The sequence below is a fragment of the Nyctereutes procyonoides genome, unplaced genomic scaffold (genome assembly GCF_905146905.1).
Source record: "Nyctereutes procyonoides isolate TBG_1078 unplaced genomic scaffold, NYPRO_anot_genome, whole genome shotgun sequence".
Taxonomy (NCBI): domain Eukaryota; kingdom Metazoa; phylum Chordata; class Mammalia; order Carnivora; family Canidae; genus Nyctereutes; species Nyctereutes procyonoides.
This window is the reverse complement of record NW_026575146.1, coordinates 40,328,181-40,355,383: the sequence shown is the minus strand read 5'-3', so window position 1 is coordinate 40,355,383 and position 27,203 is coordinate 40,328,181. Positions and strand designations below refer to the sequence as shown.

Here is a 27,203-nt window from a genome sequence, read left to right as displayed (position 1 = left end):
TCACACATAGTCACGTTAATTGTTTCTTCTGTGATGAGAACTTTAAGATCTACTCTCTCAGCAACTTTCAAATATGCAATAATACAGTATTAGTAACTATAGTCATCATGCCGAACGTTACATTCCCAGGACTTATTTATTTTATAGCTGGAAATCTGTACATTTTGACCCCCTCCACCCATTTGGCCCATCTATTATTATTATTATTATTATTATTATTATTATACACATAAGTGAGATCATACAGTGTTGGTCTTTCTCTGTCTGATTTACTTCACTGAGTGTAACATCCAGCGTTATTTTCGCTGATACTGTGTCAACTTTCCCATTTCCATCCCTTGGTGACATTTTGAGTTCATACCACAGACCTAACATTAAATTCAATTTTAGCCTCCTCCTCTCCCATCTTCGAGGGCTGACTGTGTGCAGGGGGCGCTTGGGGCTCAGCTCTGAATCTTCGGGGCAATGCTCCTCTGGTGTGTTGGGTATGGAGCACAGAGAGGGAAGAGGGCCAGTGTCTCTTTAGCTCATTGGGCCCCATGTCATCCCTTTCCTATCGATTGCCTCTGCTTCTTGGACTAAGGGTTTGGGACAAGACTGGGCCCAGCTGTAAACCTCCCCATTGGCTGGTGCAGAATTCTGACTCACTCCTAGCTGCTCTTGGCGCCCTATGGGGGTAGGTGTTTTCAGGGGGCTGTGTTCTGAGTCCTTCAGGGGAGCCTGTAAGGGCCTCTGTGTGGCCCAGTTTCTGGCCATCGGGACACTGGAGAAGCACCTGAAGCCCCGCTGCTTCCACAGCTCCCCCTTCCTGGGCCACCGACATGCGTGTACCCCTATCTCACCTTTTCTATGTGGCCAGTTGGCTCAGGAAATTTTGTTCACTGCAAACCCGTATGCACTGGGCACACAGGTGTGAGCACACCTGGTACAAGCAGCCGGAAATTCCACCTTTCCAAAATTAATCGGTTGAAATGGCCACAATCATTCTGACAAAGTAGAACATTGTAGTGGATTTGAAAAGCAAGGGAAACAGCGAATGTGGCCAAGAGTCCTATGGAGTTGTGCAATTTTTGGGATGTCACTGATAGCTTCACACACTTTGCACACCCCACCTGGCTGAGCGACGTGGGCCCAACGAGAGGCAACTCCCAGACCTCCTGGCAGGCAGAGGACAACACCGGGCTGCTCTGTGATCTCCTCTGCTACATTTTCATCTTTTCCCCCAACACATCAACCCAATGATTACTCCACACTGAGTATTAATCCCCTGGAACACCTGGAACTTCAACGCATTTGGAACGATCTTTTTTTAAATGAGGAAAAGCACATTTTCTCATGGCTCAGAAGGGGGTTAAAATAACTGCTCGTACTCTGGCAAACAAACAAAAAAAGGAGCGTCACGAAGTTGAGGCCAAACGTGCAACTTGGAGCTCAAGCAACATGAACAGTGGTTAGTGTTGTTTGTCAAGGAATTGTGTTGCCACCTCACTAAGACCTGCAGGACGGTCCCGTGCTAGCTGGGTGCCCGGCTTCGGGCTCTTTTCCCTCCCCGCCTCCTTGCCTCCTTTTTTTTTTTTTTTTTATTTGAAATGTTTTATTTAATGCTGAAAAATTTACCCTGGGGGACAGGAGGATGTAAAAGAAAGGAAAAGTCACCTTAATTAAGTCCTTGGAAATGATGAGGATCTTTTTGTCTTTCAAATAACTTTGCTTTAATGTAATTTCAAGCCCAAACATTCTGGGAGGTAAACAGTCTCTTGGTCGCCATGGGGCTGGAGCTGCAGGATGAGCTCCCCGAAGAATGGGAGTGCTGGGGGTCTGTAGTCACCCCAACTAAAGTGGGATCTTCACCATGAGAACCAACCCTGAGCAGCAGGAAGGCAAAGAACTGACTCAAGTTCTAGAAGGAAGGTACCGTGTCCCCCGACAGAAGAGGGCCCCTGCAGAAACGCCTCCCTTTGGATGCATTTCCTATTGCTGCAAATTTATTCGATAAAAATTACTACAAAGGCAGCAGATTAAAACAGCACAAATAAATGTATTGACAGTTTCTCTCGTCACAAGTCTGGGCCTAGCTGGTTCTCTGCGGCGGCTGGAACCACACAACCCAGGAATCAAGGTGTTGTGGGGTCACGAGGATGAACCCACTTCTGAGTTCACTCAAGTTGTCGGCAGAATCCCCCCCAGTAAGACTGAAGATCCCCCCGCCCCAGCCCCTGATTTGGGCCAGGGTCGTTCCCAGGTTTAGGAACCTCACGACCCTGCATTTCGGGGGGGCTGGGCCTCCCCCCCATCCCCAAGACCGCCGATGGTGCTTCAAACCTCTCTGGCCTCTCTTTCTGCCTTAGTTCTCCAACTGGATGTTCCGCCTTGCTCGGCTGCTTTTAAGGGCTTGTGGGGTTACACGGAGGCCACCTGGACAACCGGGGGGGTCCCTACTTTAAGGTCAGCTGGTTGGTGACCTCACTTACATGTGCAAACCCCCCCAGCAGTACTGGGATCTGTGTCTCTTGAGGAACCCAAGAACAGGCTCTGCGGGGCCTGAGCAGGCCACCCCAAAACACACCACTTTGGCCGGTTGATTATTTCGAATTAAAGCTACTTAAGCAGCAGGGCTAGAAGGACACCCTGACCCCATGTGTCCCCCTGACGGCAGCAGGTAAGTCTCCCTTGTGAAGGTGCCCTCCCTGCGTGGGGCATAGAAAGCAGCCTAGTGGCAGAGACCGGGAGCCCAGGCTGTGGACTCTGCATAAACGGGCTCTGTGGCTCCTTCATAAGCTCGCTGCCTGAAGCTCGAACCCCCCTGTTTTGTCAAATCTTCACAGATAAGTGCTTCTTCGTCTGGAAGGCAGACAAGCAGCTGTCTGGTCCGCCTTGGAGGCTCCAGGTCCCCGGCGAACACTTTCTCCTGTTAATCTTTCTCACATCAGCGAGATTATCAGACCCGCGAGGAACCCAGGAGGGCACACATGTCCCCGCAGAACGTCCCCAGAATCCTGCCCCACGCCCTCCTCCTCCGCCTGCTGACATGCGTGTGCGTGAAGTTAATTCTTCGCACAGAGGGGAGCTCCCGCGGTGCACGGCGCCGTCCGAGGAAAGTCGGGGACCCCCCGCGGCGCAGAGCAGGGAGCTGCCCGGCGGCGCTGCGCCTCCCGCGGGCTCTCAGCAACCAGCGGGATGCTGACTGGTTTCAGGAAAAAACAAGCAAAATCTTGCAAAGAATCTCCAACGTGTGGGACGCCTGCTGGCTCAGCGGTTGAGCGTCTGCCCCTGGCTGGGGGCGTGACCCCGGGGTCCCGGAATCGAGGCCCGCACCCGGCTCCCAGCACGGAGCCTGCTTCTCCCTCTGCCTGTGTCTCTGCCTCTTTCTGTGTGTCTCTCAGGAACAAATAAATAAATAAAATATATTTTTTATTTTTTTTAATATTTATTTATTATTTATGATAGAGAGAGAGAGAGAGAGAGAGAGAGAGAGAGAGAGAGAGAGAGAGAGGCAGAGACACAGGAGGAGGGAGAAGCAGGCTCCATGCCAGGACCCTGATATGGGATTTGATCCCGGGACTCCAGGATCGCGCCCTGGGCCGAGGGCAGGCGCTAAACCGCTGCACCACCCAGGGATCCCCTCTCTTTTATTTTTTAAAGAGATGATCTCCAACATGCAAAACAAGTGGAGCTTCTCTGCCTCCACCCGAGCTGAGGGTGAGTACTTCGGGTCCCAGCTGCTCCTTCTTGCTCAACACTCATACACACACTCACACACTCCTTAAATAGGAAACCTTCAGATGAGGAAAAAAATACGTTAAAATGGCACATTTATTCAAATAACATGATTAATAAGGAGATTATCTCTAAAGACAGTAATTTTTCTCGGGGAAAAAAGGCCGAAGCGTCTCTGAGCGGGGGAAGCAGGCCTCCTAGGGGCGCGGGTGCTCGGGTCTTGGGGTGAGCGCCGCCCCCAGCCCCCAGAGCTGAGGCCCCGCTGTCCGCAGCCCGCCCCCCACGCCTGGCCGCCCCCCACGCCTGGCCGGGACCCGAGCCCCGCTTGCGCGCCGAGGCAGAGCACGGAGAAGGCGCGAGAGGACCTGGGGCGCCGCCGGGGGCAGGGAGCCAGGGCCCGGCGCGGGGAGCGAGGGAGGCCCGCGGCTCGAGGAAGGGCCGCCACTGCCCCACGCGTGCCCTCGGAAGGACCACCCGGGAGGGCCGCCCCGGGCTCAGCCCCAGGCCGTGGGGCACGTGGACCGGGGCTCGCGGCCCTGCCCGCCTCCCTCCGCCTCCGCACCTGCAGGGCCTTCGCGCACTTTCCCGAAGCCTCAGCAAGGGCTCCCACGGGGCCCCATGGGCCGGCAGCGGGCGCAGCAGGTGCTGACCGGCGGACAGGGACCAAGTCCCCCAGCTGTCCTCCTGGCGGGACACAGAGGAGGCCGCCTGCCTCCTAGATTTCCCTCCCGGATTTTCCGGGCCAGCGGAGCCTGGGACGGATGGATACACGCCCCTGAACCTGACTTGACTCCTCCTCCCTCCCCCCGCCCCCCTCTGTCTTCCCCCTCATCCAAAAGGAGCGGGAGACCCCAGCCGTCCTGCCAGGTCAGCCCACAGATGTCAGTCCAACATCTCCCTCCCAGTGCCCCTAAGAGGGCTTCTAGTTCAGTGTAGGGCTCTGCTAACACTAACAAGTGGCTGTACTGCTTACAACGCTCCACACTCGGTCCTGCAATTAGTGCTCAGCCCCACAGGGTAAGGGGGCACCCAGCCCTCCACCAGGGTGCCTCTAGGCGGCTGTGCCCTCAGCAGTGCGGCAGGACACATCACCCCAAAACCCGGGGCCTGTGACAGCAAGCACTCGCTCCCCCGTCACCGGTGGCAGGTATCACCCCCCTTCCCCCCTCCCTCTCTGCTCCAGGCAGCCCTCTGGGCTCCGGGGGGGCCCTCTGGTCACCGCCCAGGCTCGCCCAGGGCGCCATTCCTCTGGTGGATCACCCAACAGTGAAAGACCCGCTGAGTTGCACAAGCATGTTTGAGTCCTGGGCTCACCTCCGGTTTTGTGCCAGAGACCAAAGCAATCCTAGGAGACCAATGTCAGTGGCTCAGGGAAGCCTGGGAAGCCACTGGGTCAGAGGGTGGGAGGCAGAGGGTGCAAATGTGTGCAGTGACCCCACCTGCCCCAGAGGCTGAGGCGCGGCTGGTAGGAAGTGTCCCGTAAGCGCCGTGAATTGAGTTACTGTGATTGATGAAAATGCTTTCCGTTGCAGGGTAACGAAAACCAGAGAAACCGATCTAACACGTTTTAACAGATGAAGCTGGGCCGAATCATCGAGTCACAGAGCCCAAGGAACCTTAGGATCTCTCAGTGCTTTGACGTTATAGACAAAGAAGCTGAACTTCCAGGAAATGTACTGTTTGCTGAAGGTTTGACCAAGGCACACTGAGCAGACCAGCTGGCTCCCCCCGATTCAGTTCTGTCCCCTTCCCAGAGTTGGCCCCCCTTAGGGACTGGCTCCGCAAATTCATTCGTCAGGAACTTGTTTGCGACTCAGGTAGGAAGGAGAACTATTTGGCAATTTCTGTAAGACCCGCTCGCCTTCGGGCACTGCGCTCTGTGCTGACACTGATCTAGCCTGGAGTCCTTAGCTGAAATCTCAAGATCCCCCGTTTGCTTGAGCTCATGAAATTCGAAGAACACGAGTGACTCCAGTGTGATTATCATTGTCCAGGTTCCTTCTGGGCAACAGGAGCAGGTGCAGCAGGCCTGGCTCAGAGGGAGGCTGGGGCGCATCTCTGAGGGCTCTTGAGGGCTTGCTCCAGAGTGGAGCCATGGCCAGAGGGAGATGGGGGGGGGGAGGGGGGTCAGAGACAAATCATCCCCAAAGAAGGGAGTTGACAGGCAAACCTAAGAAACCCAACTGGATTGGTTGTTGGATGGAAAGGTGAAATCAGGGGGTTATATCCTTCTGATGATTTCTTATCTTTCTAAAATTTAAAGCTACCCCCTTTGCTTCCTTGCTCAAGATCCATCCGTAGCTTCCCACTGACCTGCGGGCACAGATTCCATAGCAGAGCTTCCAACGCCAGACCCCTGCTCAACTGTCCTCACCTGCCAACCAACCTCTCCACCCTCTTTCATCTCTGGAATGCCTGCCCTGCCCACTGCTCTCCACCTGCCCCTGCTGCCAATTCCCATCACCACTTCTCATAATTCCCAGCATTCCTTGAGGTCCAGCTGGGACTCACATCATGACCCCTTTCCCAGAGGGGCACCTGGGGATGACTCAGTACCTTGTGACCTCAGCATGCTGTCCCTTGACCTGGCCTCCTCAGGTTCTGCCTTGCATCATTGCTGTTTATTGAAATCAGGCCTTTCTCCTCCCTGCTCCCTGGGGTGACGACACATCTAATCTCTTTTGTGTTCCTTTCATCCCCCCTCTGCTGCTGTGCATAACAGTACTTGCAAAAAGTCTGATGAATGAATGAGTGAATGAATGCTCTCAAATCCAAGGGCAGCTACTACTACTCCAAGAACAGAGCAATTAAACCACTGAGCAACAGGAGAGAAAAATTTGTGGGTTTTTTTGCTAGACCTACAAACACTAGTAAGTACCACTCGTAAACAAAGGACAGAAACATCAAATAGAAAGCTTTAAAGAAGAGGAAAAAAGGTCAGTCCTGAGATACTTCCTGAGATACTTTGCTACAATTCTGCAAAATAATCAAAATCTCAACCAGTATTTGGGCAATGACTTGACATTTTGTGCCTTTCAAAATACAGAACATGCCAACGTAACCGCGGACCAATGGTCATTAAACTGGTGTCCCTGAAAAGTCCATTACCAAATCCCACTTGCTCAGATTCCTCATTTCACATGAGCTATCATCTTGCGGCTCTCCTATGCCGCCACTTAAGAGCCTCATTATTAGTCATGGAGCGTGCACATTTGGATGGGTAGAGCATTTGCAATAATATTTTAAGGTGCTTCCCAAAGCTATAAAGTCAAAGCTATAAATGGCAAGATGGGCGATGTAATTGTCAACAGAATATGAAACAAGTCTGAAATTAGAGTCGGCTCTGCTCAGCCTAAAAGCCTGTGCCAGCAGCGCATACACATCAAAAAAGATTGGTGGGGGTGGGGGGGGTTCAAGAAACAGAGAGTCAGAAAGCTGGGTGGCCTCAGACAAGTCACAGCCTTTCCTGGATGAGTTTCTTCATCTAAAGAAGAGTGGGACTGGATAACCCAGGAGAGCTGAGACGAAAAAATTCTGAAATGCGAGAAGTAGAGTAAATGAAATGGAGTCAAATGGGCCACCACCCACAGAGCTAGCTTATTTCCTGAGCTGTTATTTTGTGCCGGGCTCTGTGCCTGACACCCCACAAGTCTGGGTCTCTCTAACCTCACAAGCTGTGACAGTAATTAATCTATGGTGGATTAATTAAACAGACATTAAATCCTCCACCCACTGCAAACTAATTTCAAATTAGAAAAGCCGACCCATCAAAGGCTATCCTGTCCACAGTTCATTTACTTCAGGTTCCACTTTCACAATATGAGTGACCCCTCAAGCCCACACCAGGCTCTGTACCCCTCCCAGTGAGAACCTGATGCAGGAAGACACTCCTTCTCCCGGGGACTCTGGAATCAGTTTCATCAATTAAGACAATAAACTAGGGACACAGGCCTGACAGAGACGCAAAGGCTGAATTAGGTGCGAGGATCTTGGGGTTTGGGCTTCTAGTGGTTCATGGACTACAGTGTCCCCAGTTTCCAAGAAGTCTAGAAATGTTTTTGACCCCAAGTGAGGAGGCAGTTTTAAGTAACATACGAAGACTATGGAATACCTTTTGCTTTCCTTCCCTCCCTCCCTTAAAAATGTGTACCATTATCTCATGGGAATCCAGCAGACTAAACTCCTGAGGTGAACTACTTCCCTTCAGCCAACTGGTTGCTGCTATCACTTTGGGTCTGTAGAACATCACAAGCTGTGACCATAATATTCGGTGCATTAATTAAATGGACATTAAATCTTTTACCTCCTGTAAACCAATTGCAAATTAGAAAGGTTGAACTATGAAAGGACATCCTCTGTCCCTTTGAACACAATCAGGTAATTTGAAAGAATCCATGCTGAGATTCCAGGGCTCTCCAGCTGGGACCCTAAAATAAGCCTACTGGGGAGTGCAGGAGAACATGTGGGTGGTGCTGGTAAGGCGGAGGTCAAAAATGAAAACAACCATTCTAAAGACCCACGGTGGGTTTTCACCTCTGGGGGTTCATCCTGCCCTTGTCGGTGCCAAGGCAGGTAGCTCTGACTCACGGTGGGCACCATTTAATTATTAATGCACCAAGAAAGTGCAGTCTTATCATATCTAGTTTTCACCTGTCGTCTTCCTTCCTGAGTGGACCTATAAAATGACATAATTTTTGAAACAGCTCTCCACCTCTCTAGTCCTATAAAAACGTTTCATTGTTCCCTTACAATCTGGCATTAGTATACGGTGCAAACACGTCAGTTGTGTGGGCGTGGGGCTGGCTCCTGTCCCTGCCCACCGATTCACCCACTGATTCTCCCCCGAGCCCTCTGAACCTTCCCACCTGTGTGGGACTCAAGAAGGCAATTTAGGTGATAAACACTTGGTGAAGCGGACAGTCTCCCTTTGGTGAACTGCAAAAATAAGGCTGAAGGCAGAAAGCTCTTATAGGACAAAGAATAAAGAAGAGGGAAGAAAAAAAACCCAACCCAGCAAATATGTGATTGGCAGGAGCCACATGTCAAACTTGTTTAGGGTGAGAGGGAACAGGTTAGTAGGTACAGAGCCCAGGGCTGGCTTGGCGTTGGTGGCGTGGCTGCCCAGATATACCACACTTCTGGTCAAGCAGAGCACTGACAAGGAAAGAGGATGATCTAAGCTTCATGTGCTGACGTGGCACCCTGGGCAGGGACTGTTCCCTTGTGGGCCTAGAAGTTATTTCAACACTCCCTCCACCCCAGGGTCCCCACCGAGGGTGTGTGCGTAGGAAATAGGTCTAGGGTCCATGGCTGGTCTCATACAGGGCCACTTGGCCCCCGCCACTACCTGCTTAGTGCACCCCAGGCAGGGGCCTCATGGGGAAGGGCAGGCTGTAAATAAAGTGTGGCTCTTCCCCCAAGAGGGAATACTCACAACCCAACCTTGTGAATCGCGGTTTCTCACTTTATTGATCCTCTAGATGTATAAACAAGTCGCATGAGAGATATTTATTGTAGAATCGTGTACATAATTGTTATTTTTTTCTCTGGGTCTCAACCATGTTCTCTTTTTTCCATTCAAGACAACAGGACAGTCCTGCTTCTGTTTTCTCTCTTCTAACAACAAAGGTTTATGGTGGCCATAACTGGGCGACTGGGCTGTATGGCAGTGGACCAACTATCTGAATTCCTACAAGGAGGCACGTGATGGGGACACCACCATGCACAGAGCTACTCCTGAGAAGTGAAGTGTGATGGAACAGAGGCCATCTGGCTCCAGTTCCCGAGTCTGCAAGCATCCTAAGTTTGGACTTAAGTGGGTCCACTGCACCTGCTCCTTGGGGGTAAAAAGCAAAATGGCAGGCCCATGTCCATAAGCCTTTCTTGAACCACATGGGCCATGAAATGTGCCCCCTAGTCAGATACCGTGGATCTGGGATGACAGCTGTAAAACCCCTAGTGGTGGTTTTCAGTTGCCACCTACCTTCTCACTTGAGTAGGAATCAACTGGTTCTTCAATATTTATTGGCGGTGGATCTTTAAAAAATTAGTTTCCACATCTGTAAAATGGGGGGTAATAACAGCCATCACCCATTCATTGTGAGGATTAAATAGGTATTAAATAAGGCACACCAATCAGTATCTATGGCTTAGCAGGCACTCCGTAAATGCCAGCCTTGACTGTCATCAAAGCAAAAAGTCATCATTTGGTTAACTCTAAGTATGAGACAGATTGGCATGCTTTGGTCTTACTGAAAGGTTTTTAAGTTTGATGGGTTTACCTGTAAAGACACAGTGAGGATCACATTAACTAGCCATGGAGGATCCTAGAGCCCTCTTCCTTGCTCAGGGCACTTGTGCTTTTGGGTTTGGTATACACACCCTAAGACTTACCCAAAATGGATGGATGGATGTCTGCTATAAGCGGGCAAGGCTGTGCCTTGTCAGAAAGGCCACAGAGGCTGTTACTCAGTTTCCCAGCTGCACTCACACCCTTAGAACTGCACAACTTTGAGGACAATTAAATATGCTTGCTTAGCTTATTCAATCAACAACGAATAAAAAAAAGTCTCCATAAAAATTCTGCCAACAAGTTGATGAGACATGAGTACAGATCCAAAGTCGGGGTGTCTAGGTCATCTTATTCTTGTTTTGTATTATAAAAAAGATTGTATTCCTCTAAATAACACTGAATCTGGAAAACAGATCATTGTGGGCTTATTTCTAAAACTTATTTCTTGGCTCGCCAGTTAAAGTGATAATGAAGCTATGGAATAAACTCTCTTCCCAATAAAAATGGAAATCCTTTAAAGAAAGTGAAGCAAAATTTATTTTAGGTTAAGTCAATCAGACAAAATGTACTTTTTCCCTTACCATCTATAAAAGCAGCCTTCCCAAGCCTTCAGAAAAAACAGAAAAGACAGAGAAAAGCTTGTACTAAACCATTACCTATTTTGTTAAACATAAAATGTTCTAAAAAATTAAATAAAATGGTTAGACACAAAAACTGGATGTACCATCTTCTATCTAACCATCCATAAAAAGAGTGATTTGGAAAATATGAGAAAATGTTTCTATCAAGATCATTTTCATAGGCACCCAGGAGAGTGCTCAACACACATTAGATACTGTCAGGATTAACCGTGCCTGCCCTCCGTAGGGGCCTGTGGTGTGTAGTGATAAAATCGTTGCATGTTTTCAAAATCATCAAGGAGTTTATCTAAGTCACTTGCAGAGACAGCACACGCCATGGGTTGGCTGCACTTGAGAAGGAGCACAGGGCCGCCAGCAGAGGGGCCCAAGGCTCGGGCGGGAGTCCTCGCTCTGCCACAGGCCGGCTGGTCTGGGTGGGGCGTACGCCTTCTAAGCTGCACGCATGCAGTGGAAATACTAATGATTCCTGCTTATTAATAGTGTTTTTGCGATGCTCAGGAAAGCACTTCATAAACTTTCAAGGGCTATTATATATACATGTTCTTTATATGTGAATCCTGTGTGCATGTAAGGCAGGGATTTGTAGTTCCAATCAGTGGGGGGATGAAAATAGCTTTGAGACTGAGAACTAAATAATACTTAAACCTCAGCCCATTAGATTTGCTCATTGGCCTAACTGATAAAATTCAACAAAGGGATCTCTGATCCCTCTCAGCTTGCGCTCTGGGTCTCTTGTTCTTGTGATGCACCATTACAGAGGTGCTCCCTCTCAATATCAGTGTCTCACATTTGTGTTCTCCATTACTATAACAGAGAACTTTCAAGATGCTGAAAAGTCAGCTCTTAGAATAATACTGCTTCTGAACAAACCAAGTTTCCTAATTGGAGGAAAAAATTCCTGAGTTTAGAGAAGGATGACAAAATGGCTCACTTCTGGCCCAGTAGACATAAAAGACAGTTTGACATGTGTGAGAGGACAGCTGTTTTTGCCTGTCCGGAGTGTCCCTTTGGGTAAAATAATTCATTTCTTCCTTTTAACTCACTCAGGATGTATGCTCTGAGCCACCCTTCGAGGATGGACACTAAAGGCTGCTGGTTTTTCACACAGGTTTCGGAGACCTGTGTAAGACGTACTTTTACCAGTAAAATTCAGTTTAAATAGCTTGAACAAATATAATTTCCCAATTCAAGGTTTCACATAAAGCTTGATACAGGGCTCCAATGATAAAAAAGACCCAGTTCCTCTCAATGTTCTGGCTCTGTTCCTTCAACACCGGCTTGTCTTGGGAGTGGTCTCCTCTCGGGGTTGTGAGGAGGCCAGCAGCGGCCAGCTATATATATCTTTCCTTCTCAAGGAAGGGCCCCTGTTCTAGCACTACCATCCCAAGTCCTAACATTTGCTGTTTGGGTTCGGGTCATGTGCCGCACTCCTGAAGTTTCGGTGAAAGATACTGACCTCAGAACACGGGTTAGGACAAGGGGAGAACGGGTCACCAGGAAGCAGACATGTATGTGTCCACTTCATCCTGTAAGCGGATCTGGATTTTCACAAGTGAGAATGGTGGTTTAGTTTCTGCTATTTTTTAATCTTCTGCAGCCATTCAGGAAGAGAAATAAAGGCTGAGAAGGGTAGCTATGCACTGGACACTCCTCTCTCTCTACATTAAATACAAATTATAAGGCTTTAAACGGGTTATTTTCAGATTTTTAAATTTATCTTTTTATATGAAATTTTACAATTCGTTCACTGTGTTTCAAGTGCCCACATTTGAAAAGAAAAATAGATAAAATGTCAAACATTTCTAGGCATTCATATGAGGAAAACAGGAGAAAAAGCAATCCTACAGACATGGAAGAAAATATAAATGGTAAGAGTCCTGACACTGTAGAGAGTATGTAGCTTTGGTTCACTATTTAGCACTGAACATGAAGAGAAGTTTCCTGACTTAAAATTCCCTCATTACATTCACTGTCAGAGGAAACACTACAAAGAAGCCCATCTACTGTCAAAAGTGCAGACTTGACTTGTATTTGTTAAACACTAGCCTTTTCTATTTTAATTTTCAACAAGCATCCATGTCTCCCAGTTTCTCCCCACCTGCCATTTATCGAAGCTCTTTACCAGCATCATGACTCCACTGACCAGATTTTTGTTACTGCTCACCTCACACTCGTGTGGCATCCTCTCATGACATCTTGGAAAGGGACAGGCTCACATTAGTTACTTACTACAAAGGTGAACTTTCCTGAGTACCTGGAGCTAAGTCTTGTCAGCGCTTCCGTGTTGTGTGGGTCTACAGTTAGGAGGGCCCCACGAGTCCACTTCCACTCAGAGGGGCTTGTGAGGAGGCCTGCGTGCAACCCCAAGCCACAGGTCACCGGGTCACTTCGGTTCTCAGCAGCGTCAGCTGCGACCCAGATGCCAGAATGTTACCCTGGCTGGCCTGCACAAGGCCCCAAGCACCAGTACAGGGGGCTCGTTCATTTGGATTTAGGTCCTGCCTCTCCATCAACCTCAAAACGAGAAGTTTAATTACTCAATGGCCCCAATAACCAGCCTCGCTCTGAAGCCTAAGAGCTGATAGAGGGTGCCATGAGGTTAAAAGGGCTTGAAGTATGAGGATGCTATGAGGTGGAAGGAGGGGAGACAGGTCTCAGTTACTGGTCAGGTAATGGTCAGCTCCACAGAGTTAAGAAGGTTTACAGACCTCATTAACAGTGGAAAACTACTGAAATTTGACATTCCAGGAACTCAACCCTCAAAATGCGAATTCTCATGAAGAAAATGAAACTTTCTTCCGAGTTTCCCTTTTTCTGTGCAGGAATTCAAATGTGCCTTAGCCAGAGAAATACTTAGTATTAATAAGAACATTCTATTGGATAAAGTAGAATGGTCATTCAGTTGAAATACTGCTTCACCAGGTTCTTCTGAATGGAGACACTTTAGGGTTTGTATGCAGTTGATTCACTGAATTCATGGATTTTCAATTAATGTTCTATTACAAAATATGGATAGGAAAACCAAAGGATTTTAAAGATACACTTATGGTTTCATTAGTGTCATTTATTTCTGGATCATGCACAAAGACAATTCCATTAGTACATTTATTATATTATCCATTTCAGTGCTTATAATAATATGGTCATCTTCACTTGGATATTTGTAGAAGTACATATTCATTGCTGTTAGTGTGCTATCTGAAGCGGAACTCCAGGTTACTCATTTGTAATCAGGAATCAAACAACTGCCCATGTTTCTATTGTAATCAGGAATCAAACAACTGCCCATGTTTCTAAGCACCACACAGCACTGGCAGACGTGGCAGGAGCTGAGGAAGAAGGATACTTAGGGCAGGACAAAAGCCGGTCTTCAAACAACATCAGGATGGCAACACAGAGAAAGCCGATGTGAACCACAGGTTTTTGCATTCTGCCTTGCCTGAACTCAATGTGGAATTTATCCACAAACTCCAGAGAGACACTTAAGCTTTTTATATTGCTTACTGTTCAGGAAAAAGCCAAGGACGGCATCTCCTTTTATGGCAAGAACATGAGGCTAGGCTTCTGCAGACCTGGGCTGAAACCCTGGGGACCTCGCTCCACCTCCATGTGTCTATTTTCTTGATTCTATACCTCAGTTTGATCTAAACCATCCCCAGTGCTAATTTCCAGTTCACAGGTCCCGGGATTCCTAGGAATCCAGGGGCTGGAAGAGCACATAAGATCATACAGTGGTTCTCCTAGCATGGCTCCTGCTGTGTTACTACCTGAGGATTTTTAAGAAATGCACATCTGGGGCCTCCCCAGGTCCACATGGTTATCAGCTATCTCTGTTTTGAGAAGCAAGTCCTCCAGGTGAATCTGATGCATACAATACCATATGAGAACCACTGGATCAGATCAAAATCACATTTAAGAAATTTACAGTTCCAAATACAAGGCAAATTAAATAAATCTAAACTCTATCGTTAGACTCAGTCTATCAGCTACACATTACTTTTTCAGGATTATGGCCCTGAAGGTATCTCAATCATTCTTTGAAAATCCTGAAAAGAAAAAGCCATAGAGAGAAAAACTGGGGGGCAATGTAGCTTTTAATAGCCAATGACGCTTTTGTCCGCTAATTAGGAAACTTAGGATTTTAAATTCTTATTTTTTCCAAAGCTATTTATTAAGGAAAAAATCATTTCCTAACTATAAAGACTTTCTCTCCAACCTTGTGAATAATTATATAATAAAAGGCATATTCGGGTTTGTAACATACTAAAAGATGTACTTCATCAACATGAAATATTACAGAAGTACATGGTAAGGGATTTTTACACTGCAACATAATAAATTGAAGCTCTGAGTTATCTGCACATTATAGTAACTATAATTTCTTCTCATACATGGATACCTTGGGTTTTAATTTCGAGTTTTATAAGAATCAAGAAAAATTTACATCCAGACATGGTGATTCCATAATCCACTCTCTGAAAAAGTCACAATTAAATATGCAATTATTTTATATATGAAATATACAAATGTGAACAACTTTATGAATTAGATAAATTATTAAATAAGTAATATTTTACCTTGCTAAAGTATCCTGATCTTTCCCAAATTAGCTCACCAAACACTAAGAGGACTGGCAAGCCTCACAATCTAGTTGAGATTAATAAGAATTAGGCTACTAAGCAAAAAAGAACTCTATCAATTGCCCCATACATGTTTTTAAACATAGCTCCTAGGACATCAAAAAAGTTACACAATGGATAAAATGCTTCAAATGATAGTGTGAAAGCCACTGATTTGGAAAATGCAAAAACTTGAAATACACTTTTATCTTTTCCATTACTGTAGGTTTAAAAATAAAGATTAAAAAAATTCTAATCAGGAATAAGCGAAGATAATGTACCCAAACTGAAGCACCAGAGTCCTGGCAAGAATCTGTTAATGAGGTATTTCTTTTGGATTTTATTACAACAGAAACTTAGTTCATAGGGCACTTATCCAAAGTCACTGAACTAGTTTTATTCCATATAAGACAAAGTCATTCTTGCAGCAGGCCAGTTTAAGCCAGAAAGGTGCCACTGCAAGAAGTGGCTTACAATTATCGCAGTCACCTAGACACAGACACCAGGGTCAGCACGCCCTAGGTGACATCCCATCAGCAAGTCTAACAGCATCACACAGCTCAGGAAATGCTAAATATGCATAATATACAGATACACACTTAACACTGGATTGTAACCTCACTGCATTTTTCAAGCTTAACAAACTGACTATAGTAGTAAACACTTCAGGTGCATCCAAGCAACATAGTTATAGAGAAAAGAGCTATCTTTTATGACAAGTAGAGGTATACCCACACCAGAAAAAACGTAACACTAGTAAATTAAGGTTTTTTTCTTAATTTTTATCAATGTGTTCAGATGTTGGATTTTTATAATATTCTCACAAAGACTCTATAAACCAAATAATCTGTGCTGGTTAAAAAGGATGACAAAATGAATTCAACATTTAATATAGCTTTTATTTAATTTGTAAGTAGAGAATGTAATGCTTTCAAAGCAAACTCTGGGTTATTTCAGTCACAAGTCCACAGTTAACATGATTCTGAAGGACAGTCTTATCTTCAATATCTACCCACCCTACATAGTCACACAGCTAGAGAAATCCATGTACATATGTATTCGTTTTCAACAACTTGGGATTTCCAACAACTCTAGAATTCAGATTTTATATTCTGACACACGTCAAAATGTATCCATTTGATGCAGGATATAACCATAAGAAGATAAAAATTCATGCAATGATACTCAGCTTTTTTTAAAAAAAAGTAAATCCAATATTTGATCATTCAATGCTGTATCAAGTGCACTGAATATCTAAAATAAAACAAGTGCCAATTTTATCATGAATTAATAATATATTTATTGTGTTGAAACCAAACAGGCCTAAGTTGCTTTATTTCTTTTTTGAGTCAGCTATTAACTCATTTCTCTCAAACTTCCTGTGTAAGAAAATCAAGATATTTCCTTTCTTTTTTGCACTTAACAAGAGATGGCAGAAGGCTTAAGGTAGGTATGTTCTTGATAATTCAGAGTCAGAAAGTACTTCTTCCTGAGCAGAAGGTTCATAATCTCCTGCGTTTTCCGCCAATTCAGTATCTAAGTCGTCATTACTTTCTGCACTGTAATCCACTTCTTCAAGGAATCGAGGCTCATCTTCATCCAAAACATAAGTGGTAGGGCTATGGCCAGAGCATATAGAGCACACGAGACTTCATTAGATCCTAAGGTTCTAATATAAGGTCATGTGACCGCACTGGGTTAACTCTGATTTCAAAATAAAGTAAGCAGTTTACATTAGCTTTAAGGAAATGTTATCCAAATGAACACGTTAGGAGATTTTTAACACTTGAGACCATAAATGGTGAGATGCTAAGCATTAATTATATGACAAGACTGTCAACATACACCCTACAATTAGATAGCTATAAAATACAAGAAACTCCCCTATTAGGTTGCTTTTTTGAAGGGCTTCATCAATTTTCAGGGTTAAAAGTTCTATCTTAATCACTGAAAAGGAACAGACCATTTTAATAAGCTTTATTTTTATTTATCTTATTAATCCATCCGTCATAAGAAACTGGTGGTATTTAAACACTAAGACCACTTGTTCTAAGTCTATACAATGATTATTTGCCATAAAACAGCCCATATACTCTTCCTCTTAGTTTCCACTGGTCAAGAAAAAAAATGAAAAACAAGTGAACACTCCACACCCAATTCATTACTTGCCCTTGGGACACAGAATAAGATATTTGCTTAAAAGCACTAAGTGCTTCTGAATATTTCATTAGGTAGGTTGTTTGGGATAAAGACAACTTTTCCACTACAGGGTAACATATTCTTTCCTCTTAAAAAAAAAAATCACAGTATTCTGATTTCTCTCCATTTGGGAGATTTTATACACACACACGTGTGCACCCGTGCACCCAACACAGCATTATCAGTGAAACACTACGGAAACATTTCAGTGTCCCCATTTTGTGGCCAAAACTATCTTATTTTCACACAGTTGTATGTGTGTTTATATTCCACCTGCTTCCAAAAGGATTTCCCATCATGAATGCAATTAAAAGCTATAAAATCAGACAATAAAAAGGGAACAATAATCTGTTAAAATGAGCAGAGAAGCAAATGTCATTAGGCATCTAGAATGAAAGGAGTTGAATATGAAGCTTGGTTTAAATATCCAGAAGTTTAGGCAGGAAAGACAAGTTAATGGGTTATACGGTTCTCATTTTCTGAAAAGAGAAAGCAAAACTCATTAAGTGAGATTATCTTTTTTCCTAGAATTGTTTTTACCTTGCTTATTAAAAATATATTGCCAAACCACCTTGACCGTATATAGCAAACTTCTTTAAAAGTTCAGAGTTTGTGCTGTGATGGAGTAGTCCCGATTAGCCAGCTAAGTGGCTTGAAGGACTATGTGAGAGTTTATTACCTATCTGAACAGTGAATCGCAGCACACATAAAGTACTATTAGAACACACTCTTAGACTAGATGTAGCCTTCAGCTAGAACAAAGGAAGGAGGACAGAAGTGAGGGAGATAAACTTGCTTACTTTCTTCCTGGAGACTGTCTCACCAAGAAGAAATGATCATGGAAATGCAAGGAAGAGGGCAGATTTGCTCAAAAGCCATGCATCCTGCTGGTACAGGGATGGGAGAAACCAGCCAGGACTGCAGAGGTTCACTCCACAGCGAGAAGGCATCACGACCAGAGCAGTGTAGTTACTCACAACATCTCAGAGTCTCCCAATAGGTAGGAGAACGCACACACAAAAAATCCATGCAGTGGGTCGGTGGGCAAGCATTGTTCAGATCTATGGAAAGCAGGATTTCAACCCACTCCTGCACCCCACCCCACACAACCAACAACGAAAATAGTCTGGTATAAAGGAGATCAGTTACAGGAAGCCCAGCCAGTGTACTGAGGTCAGAACAGGACCTAGTGTTACATGGGCAGCTGAATACTAGAACATTAATCAACATCAACTAAGAGAAAGGGTTTAAAGAAAAAGCTTAGTCTTATAGGCTAGGAAACAGTCTTATAAGCTGAGGAAACAGGAGTAGTATGATTTGGAAGCAACAAAAATACCCAGGATCAAGCCAAAAAAGCTCCTAGACATTAAGGAGGCTTGGAGCAATGCTAGGATCAGATACTGATAAGCACTTTTTTTTTTTTTAAGTCAAAAAAAGCACAACCTGGAAGGCAACGCTCCTGGCAATTTAAAAGAAATCTCATAATAAGGAATGTTCAGAAAATAATCTGAGCCTGTCAATTTCCGATCTTGGCTCCTTCACATGTTGACTGTGACACAAACTTCATCCATGTTCTGGCATCATCCATCCTGATGCCCAGGAGTGGAAGGGTTTCACACTCTATTCCATTCCTGGCACCCACACTGACCCTGATATTTGATGCCTGTTTCTGCAGGTCCTATCAAAGTCATGTTCTCAGCCTCAGCTCATGAAGGTCTACTCTCTGGCTCAAATGCAGCGAGCCCATCCAGCAAGGACAAAGGAGCAGGCAGTGCTAACCTGTGTGTGTTTGGGGGCGGGGAAGAGTGGTGAGTAGGCCTAGGGCCAAAAAGTTGCAGGAATCCCGAGACCATGGGAACAGAAGATCACAACACTCATCACTCCACTGAAAGCAACCTTCTGACTGGTTTTCCAGGTGCCACTCTCCAGCCCATTGCTTCCAGATCTCTCTGTTGTTGCACTTAACTGGTGGAAATTCCAATACTCCTGTCTTCTGGTGTGCTTCATTCCCCTCTGTCCTTCCCCACTGCTGATTACATGCTCTTCATCCTCCATTGTATGTCTCAAAAATAGGTGCTTATAAAAAATGCTCTCCTGGCCCACTCTTATACACAAGCTCTCTCTGAGTAAGCTTACATACTGATTACTTCCAAATCCAAATACTAACCTGACTTCGCCCTTGAAGTTCCACTGTGTACACAGCACTTGCTAACAGACTCACATGGCAATCTCTCAGATTCCCCAAATGCATGTTTGCAATGCAACTCACCAGTCTCCCCAGCGAGCCTGCTCTGCTCATCCACTCATCCTCACCCAACACCATCCATTGAGTCAGAAAACCACATTTCTCAGTAAGGGAGTCTGGCCAATCAATCTCTGAATTACTTCCTGGCTCACATTTTACATTATAAACCTTCACTGACATTGCTTCCTCTGGTCAGGGCAGATTTCCCACCTTTTTTCCTCCCAGTGACTGACATTTCCTTCAAACTGCAGCTCAGTCTCATCTTCAGGTGTTCTTCCTTTATGAAAGCCCATCTTGGGCTAAATGACCTCTTTCTATGCATTCCCTTTAGGCCCCGCACATCATGACTGACCACTTCTCCCATGCAGGTGAAACCATCTATTTGTGGGTCTGTCTTCTCATAAGCACCTAGCGGTCAGGAACTGTGACTGACCCGTATCAGTACCTCCTATCATCTCCCAAGAGTGCTCAACACATTGTAGGTCCTAAACAAACTTTGCTGAACTCTTTATGAGAAGCCACAGGGACAATGAGATCATTGATTTTTGTATTACCTTAACACATTGGTTATACTTAATGTAAAAAAAACTTAAGGCACAAGACCAATCAGAGCAATTCAGCTTTACTTTCATTAATAATTCCAACATCTGTTTTGAACAATGTACAACTTACGAAAGGCCTTCATATACATTATCTCACAGTAACCCCCAGGTAAGAGAAAGACTTTAAGGTACTTTGTCCCCAGAGTTATAAAATAAGTTTTCTTTTGATGTATAATTCAATCACAAAAAAAGAAACTCTAATCAGCACTTAATTATTTCCTATCACTATGGTTTTCCTCCCACAACTTCCTCACCCCCCTAATTTTCTTCAGAGAAGTTTACTCCTGCTGCCCTGTGTTTGCTTCATTCTCCAACAGCTAGCCTATGTATACCTGCCCTCACATCCTTCTCTTATGGGTTTTAATCACTAAGAAACATTTCATTCTAAACGAGAATAGCATTTTAGTCCTCAGGCTGCTTCAGGAAAAATATCAAAACCTTTGCCCAAACTGCTTTCTCACGGGATGAATTTGTTGAAATTCTCTGCTGTATGGAGTCATTATGATGCAGAAAAGGTTTAAAATCCCAACTGATTTTCTAAAGATGACAAAAAACTCTGCTTCACGCAGATTCAGAAAGTGATCTGGCTATCATTTTGTTAAACTAGTAAGCGACGCAAAATTAAACCTACGAAGTCCACTGTCTCCCTCAGTGTATGCCCGACTACCTGCGACAGCGCTGAATTGATGCCCAAGACACCAGGGTGTAAGACCTTCAGCTCTGTCACCTCTACAAGCATGAAAAAAGCAAAACACCACATACGGAGTCAGAAATTGTGTCTGTGCCTCTCCTCTCCCACTAGCCAGCTGCATGATCTTGAGCAAGTCACCCACTTTCTCCAAACACCAGCTTTTCTCAAGTTTAAAGGAGAGATAACCATGTCAGCTCCACTACCTCACAAGTTGTTTGGCTCCAATTAGATAGTAAAGTGAAAGCATTTGTAAATTCTTAAGCTGTATCAATATAAAATGCTACTATGAAATTAATAAAACCTACCTTGTTAAAGAAAAATGTTAATCTTTGTCAATTCCTAAAGAGGCCAGGCAATGGGCTGCCCCCAAGCTAATAGGGCTAAAAATACGCAATGGGGGATTGGGGTGACTGGGTGATGGGCAATGAAGGGGGCACTTGGCGGGATGAGCACTGGGTGTTATGCTATATGTTGGCAAATTGAACTCCAATAAAATTTTTTTAAAATAATAATAATAATAAAAAATACGCAATGGGCTGCCCCAAGCTAACAGGACTAAAAATACGGCCTTACTTTTGTAACTCAGAACCATCCTTTAATCTTGTACTCTTCAACAATTTTGAGGCTTAACCTACCTGTTTTTAGACAGCACAATAAAGATATCCTGGGGGAGAAATTCTGAAATTGATAACACAAAAAATATTTCATTGCTCAAATAAGCAGCAATTTGTGACTTGCTGATTATGTCTTTTTTATATTGAAATATCAGGTCTCAAGTGAAAGAAAAATCTCTATTTGCCTAAATATTTGAAAATGTTTTATTTATATAATTTCCCAGTTCATAAGAGATGTCATACCTACTAAATATCAAAGCAAACAAAATTATCTATAGAAAATACAAGTAACGATTTTTGTCAGTCTTAATTGTCCACAGTGTATACGTAAGTATTTGCACATTCCTACACATGTACATACCCACAAACAGAGTACAGAATCTCTAACAAGAGGATTTCTATTGGAGGTTAAAAAAGGAAAGAAAGTTATTAATTTACTGATACATTTTGGATCAAAAATATAACTAGGCTGCCTTCAAAAAAGTCACTAAACTCTAACTGACTTTATTTTACTATTGATCTAAAAACATTCCTTATACATAATGAAAAGGCTAAATAGTTAAGTTTCCCAATAATGCTGGACAGCCTCAAAAGCTGAAATCAATCCTCGGTGGTAATTTTGCTTCATCACTTGGAAGATACACGATACAGCAAAAGTACAGGGGAATTCTGGAGTCAATCTGGACACAATTCCTGGTTCTGTTGGGAATTACCAGATAAAAGACCTTGGGTCAATTCATCTTTCAGCCTCAGTTTACACATACATGAGAAGAGGTTACAGTATCATCTATCTCTGATCATTCTCAATAGAACATGAAAATCTCAGAGATAATGGAACTTAACATAAACTCAAAATGCGCGTACATGTTTGGGATCCCAGGGCCACCCCTGGTTTAATGATGCACTAGCAAGATGTACAGGATTCAGCACACAGTTGTATTAACAGCTATGATATATATTACAGTGAAAGGATACAAAGCAAAATCAACCAAGAGAAAAGGTGGATGGGGCAAAGTCCAGAGGAACCCAAGGCCAGGCAAGGGCAGCTGCTAAGAGGCAGAGAAGTCATCAGAGCTTTCAGCAATTTCAAAGGATTGGAGGCAAAATTTGGAGTTCAGAGCTGCCAAGTTTCCTGAAAGAAGGGAGTTGCAGAGATATGACCCCAACAGTCCTCCTCTGGAAGCATGTGACAAATTCTTAAAGTACACAGTGCAAGCAGCTGAAAGCAAAGCAGGAAGCAGCAAAACAAACAAACAAACCAGAAAATAAACAATGGAACTGGAGGCAGTCTTGTGGTGCTGGAAAGGAAAAGCCCTAGGCCTTCTACAGTGACCTCTGGAGGGCTACTACTTAGTGAGGGGATGGGTGAACCAAGGGTAAACAAGTTTCTCAAGTTTTACAAACCCACCTCCAGCCAGCTCAGTCCCTTGCCAACCTAGGACCACCTGCCTACTGCACAGCCTGCCTGCCAGAGGACAGAATGAATCTTCTTCAAAGGAATATGTATTCGTCTTTATTCTGATATACTATATTCTTACTTTGAACTCTCAAATAGGCACTCGGAGGAATAATTTCATTCTTCCAAGAGGCTACTGAGAACACAGCTTATAAATAATAAATATCTACAATCATCAAATTCCTTGTACAGCTGTCTTAGAGATGAACAATTACTAACTTCATACCTACCTACCTGGATCTCAATGATAAGGATCATTGATTTCTCTCATGATAAGCCTCAAAGCATCCATTATAATTAAATCTAGCCTGGGGTCCTGAAGCGTTCATATTAAGTTTCCAACTTATTTTTCTAGATAATTTTAATCTCTTCTAGATTTGTGGGTACAACAATATTTCATTGACTTAGCACAAAAATACAAATGCTTCATTTTCAGTTATGAGCAACTATGATTTCCAGTGGACTAGAAGTGGTAATACGATCTTCAATTACATGGCATGATTTATCTACCTAGAAAATATTCTAATCTAATTATGGCTGTAAGAATTTCCTACATGGTTGCAATAAATGACTCTCACAAATGCACACCAGACTCAAGCATGGGCATCACAGCCATCAAAAATGATGTTTTTAAGGATTAGCTTGATTAAATGGTAAACTATACATTTAAAAAAAGTACATTAATACCAGTAAGCTTTACTGCATTGCTATACATATTCCCATTAACATCTGGCCACAATGATCTATACTGTCAGACTCTCCTTGACCAAACTTGAGCCAGGCTCTTCTGAGTCTTCTTTCATAAACTAGGGCTTGACCTTGGGCTCTGCCCTTGGTCAGGGGCTCTGCCTGCTTAGTCTAGCTGTAGCAAGAATCTTGCTGAGTTGGTTTATCAAAATCCCCTACTCTATCTCATCAGCCTGGCCTGCTTTCAGCAAAGACTCCGTCAGGTTGGTTTAGCCAGAATCTCCCTTCCACTGATGGTTTCTCTTAGCAATTTTCCATCCACTGATCCCTCCCTCTACTCCCAGGCTATAAAACCCCACCTTGCCTCACCATATTCACCCCTTGTAGCAGTCCTCCTGGACAGTCTACCTTCCTAACCTGTAACAGTGTCACAAATCATTTTCTTTTTAACAATATTAATTTAATTTTCTCAGAAGAAAATGTTCCTACATTTTTTACAAATAAACACTAGCTTCACATGAAGAAAGTACAGAAAATACACACTGAATCTCAAGAGCGATGAAGATGACTGTAAAATAATTACCTTTTTTTTTAAAAGAATAATCCACAGGAAAAAGAAAACTGAAAGAAGAAATAATTGCAAAGGAGAGATATCAACAAAATGCTAGAAGATGGAGGCAGATGGATGAAAAATGAACAGGCCTGAGTGCCAACCTCCACTTTGCTCAAGTATTTACAACAGTGGAAGCCACGGGGGAAAACACTGATTTGCGTTACGAAGTCAGGGGAAAGCTAAGAATTGGAGATAGTGATTATCAAGGTGCAATTAAAAAGAGAATAATTAATTAAAAGATTTTATAAAGAGCAGTTAGAACTTCAGATCACCTTCCTTAGGTTATTCCCTAGTTCAGAGAGATGGAAAGCTGACTTTCTAAAGACTATTATCAGAGAGGCTATTCATTTGGGGCCAAAAGACAGAAATGGGTGTCAGGGGAGTAAGTGAAAATCTGCTCAAAAATAAGTCTACTGGGCCTCCAGAATGCTAGCTATTGGACTTTATGCCCCATGGCAACATTTATCAAATTTTTTTAAATTTTTTTTAATTTATTTACGATAGTCATACAGAGAGAGAGAGAGAGGCAGAGACACAGGCAGAGGGAGAAGCAGGCTCCATGCACCGGGAGCCTGACGTGGGATTCGATCCCGGGTCTCCAGGATCGCGCCCTGGGCCAAAGGCAGGCGCCAAACCGCTGCGCCACCCAGGGATCCCAACATTTATCAAATTTTTAAAAAATCATTCCCCAGTGCCCCTTAAGGGGTTTTTCCCCCAAGTCCCCCTAATTAACTACAATTAAGAAGTAAAAAGATAAATTTCACATCAGATTAGACCCAGCTAAAGAAAGCATGGGTGAATGAAAGGTTGGTTAGAAAAAATACACTTAGCTCTGACAGTCAACAGGACTTGTGTCCCTGGAATCCACAAAGCTATAATAAACAAAGAAGCAAGTCTTAACTGGTATGTACAAGCCAATACTTCCCACCACCCAGGGGAACAGGCAAAACTGCTCACCACTCAGTCTTTCCATGAAACAGTTTTATCTGCATATTTTAAAAGCTGCAGTCCAAGGGCCACACTTCTAATTTAGCAGGCACTGTGGGCTGCCATCCTCTTCAAAGAGTAGGGAAGCCAGCAGATACATATCCTACCTTTTCCCTGAAGGGTGCTCCAATAACCAAAGTTACTCATATCACCCTGAAAGGAGACTGTATACACATCTGGCACCTCAGCTTTCATGGCTGCCATGAAGAGATGAACCTACAAATAGCCTGGCTCTAGCAGCACAAAGGTCTTGCATTCATGAGTCCCATTGTACTGTAACAAAGAATGAAACAGTTCTTAGCCACAGAGGCACCTCCTACAGCTTATACTCAGGCTAGCACAGAAGAAATAGGCAAAAACATCCATCTTTCAGCTTTTCCCTGGAAGGGGCTTAACTATATACTTTTCCAGCTGCTGCTAGAGGATCCAGCTTCTAAATACCCTCCATCTAGGTGCTGACTATGATCCTCCTTTTTGGGATACTACTGTGATCTGGCACCCTCAACTACTAGGAGCCACTAAGAACAAAGAAATAGGCTTGGGCAATCACAAAAGTCTGACACACAACTAGGACCCTCAAGCCAGGCTGATCAATGAGATTTCTCTCTTACATAAGAGCATTCTGCCAAGGTTGGGAGAGATGGCTATTTCATCTAATGTGCAGAAACCAAAACAGAGAATCATGGAAAATGAAGAAACAAAGGACTATATTCCAAACAAAAGAACAAAACAGATATCTAGAAATAGATCTCAAAAGAATGCAGGCAAGTGATTTACACGATACAGAGTTCAAAATAATAGTCATAAAGATTTTCAACAAAGTCAGGATAGCAATGCATGAACAAAGTGAGAATTTCAACAAAGAGACAAAATATTTTTAAAAGACTGAATAGAAATCGTAGAACTGAAGAATACAATAACTGAACTTAAAAACTCAGGTTTTTAGAGGGTTCAACAGCACACTACATCAATTAGAAGAAAGAATCAGTGAACTCCAAAAGGGCAGTGGAACTCATCCAACAGAGGAGCAAAAGAAAGAATGAAGAGTGAAAATTACTTAAGGGACTTATGGGACACAAAGGAACAAATCAATTTATTCATTATAGAAGTCCCAGAAGGACAGATAAAGGGACCAAAAGCTTATTCAAAGAAATAATGGCTAAAAATTTCCCTAACCTGGGGAAAAAAGACATCAGACATACAGATTTACGAAGACCCAAAGAGACTCACACCAAGACACATTTTAATTAAAGTGCCAAAGTTAAAGAGAAGGAAAATCTTTAAAGTAGCAAGAGAAGACAACTTGTTACATACATAAGAACCCACATAAGACTATTATCAGATTTTTTTCAGCAGAAACCTTGCAGGCTAGAAGGGAGTGAGAGGATACCTTCAAAGGGCTAAAAAATAAACACACGGCCAACTAAGAATACTTTACCAAGCAAAGTTGTTGTTCAGAACTAAAGGAGAAATAAAGAATTTTCCAGACAAAAAAAGCTAAGGAGTTCATCACCACAGGACTAACCTTAAAAAAAAAATGTTAAAGGGAGTTTTTCAAGCTCAAATGAAAGGATGATAATAACAAAAACAAGTGAAAATATAAAACTCACTGCTAAGGCAAATTTAAATTTAATTCAAAGTATTATAATGTTTCCACGGAATGGGCAGATCATTTATAAATATAGTATGAAAGTTAAGAGACAAAAGTATTAAAAATAACTATAGTAATTTGTTAATGAATATACAATGTAAAAAGATGCAAATTGTGACATCAAAAACAAAATGTGGGGAAACAGGAGCTATGGTATGTATTTGAAGTTAAGTAATTATCAGCTTAAAA

General features: G+C 43.7%; 1 protein-coding gene across 9 annotated transcripts in view; it reads right to left on the bottom strand.

Annotated features, from left to right (window-relative positions):
• Positions 1-27,203, bottom strand: part of AGTPBP1 (ATP/GTP binding carboxypeptidase 1) — a 257,351-nt gene that overhangs the window by 66,660 nt on the left and 163,488 nt on the right. For 4 of the 9 annotated variants that reach the window (XM_055310025.1, XM_055310027.1, XM_055310024.1 and 1 more), the window contains one exon: positions 13,726-16,888. The exons of 1 other annotated variant lie outside the window; for it this stretch is intronic. In XM_055310025.1, the coding sequence (XP_055166000.1) occupies positions 16,711-16,888 (178 nt within the window). In that variant the 3' untranslated portion in view covers positions 13,726-16,710. 4 more of the 9 variants (XM_055310028.1, XM_055310030.1, XM_055310032.1 and 1 more) reach the window with 4 other exon arrangements.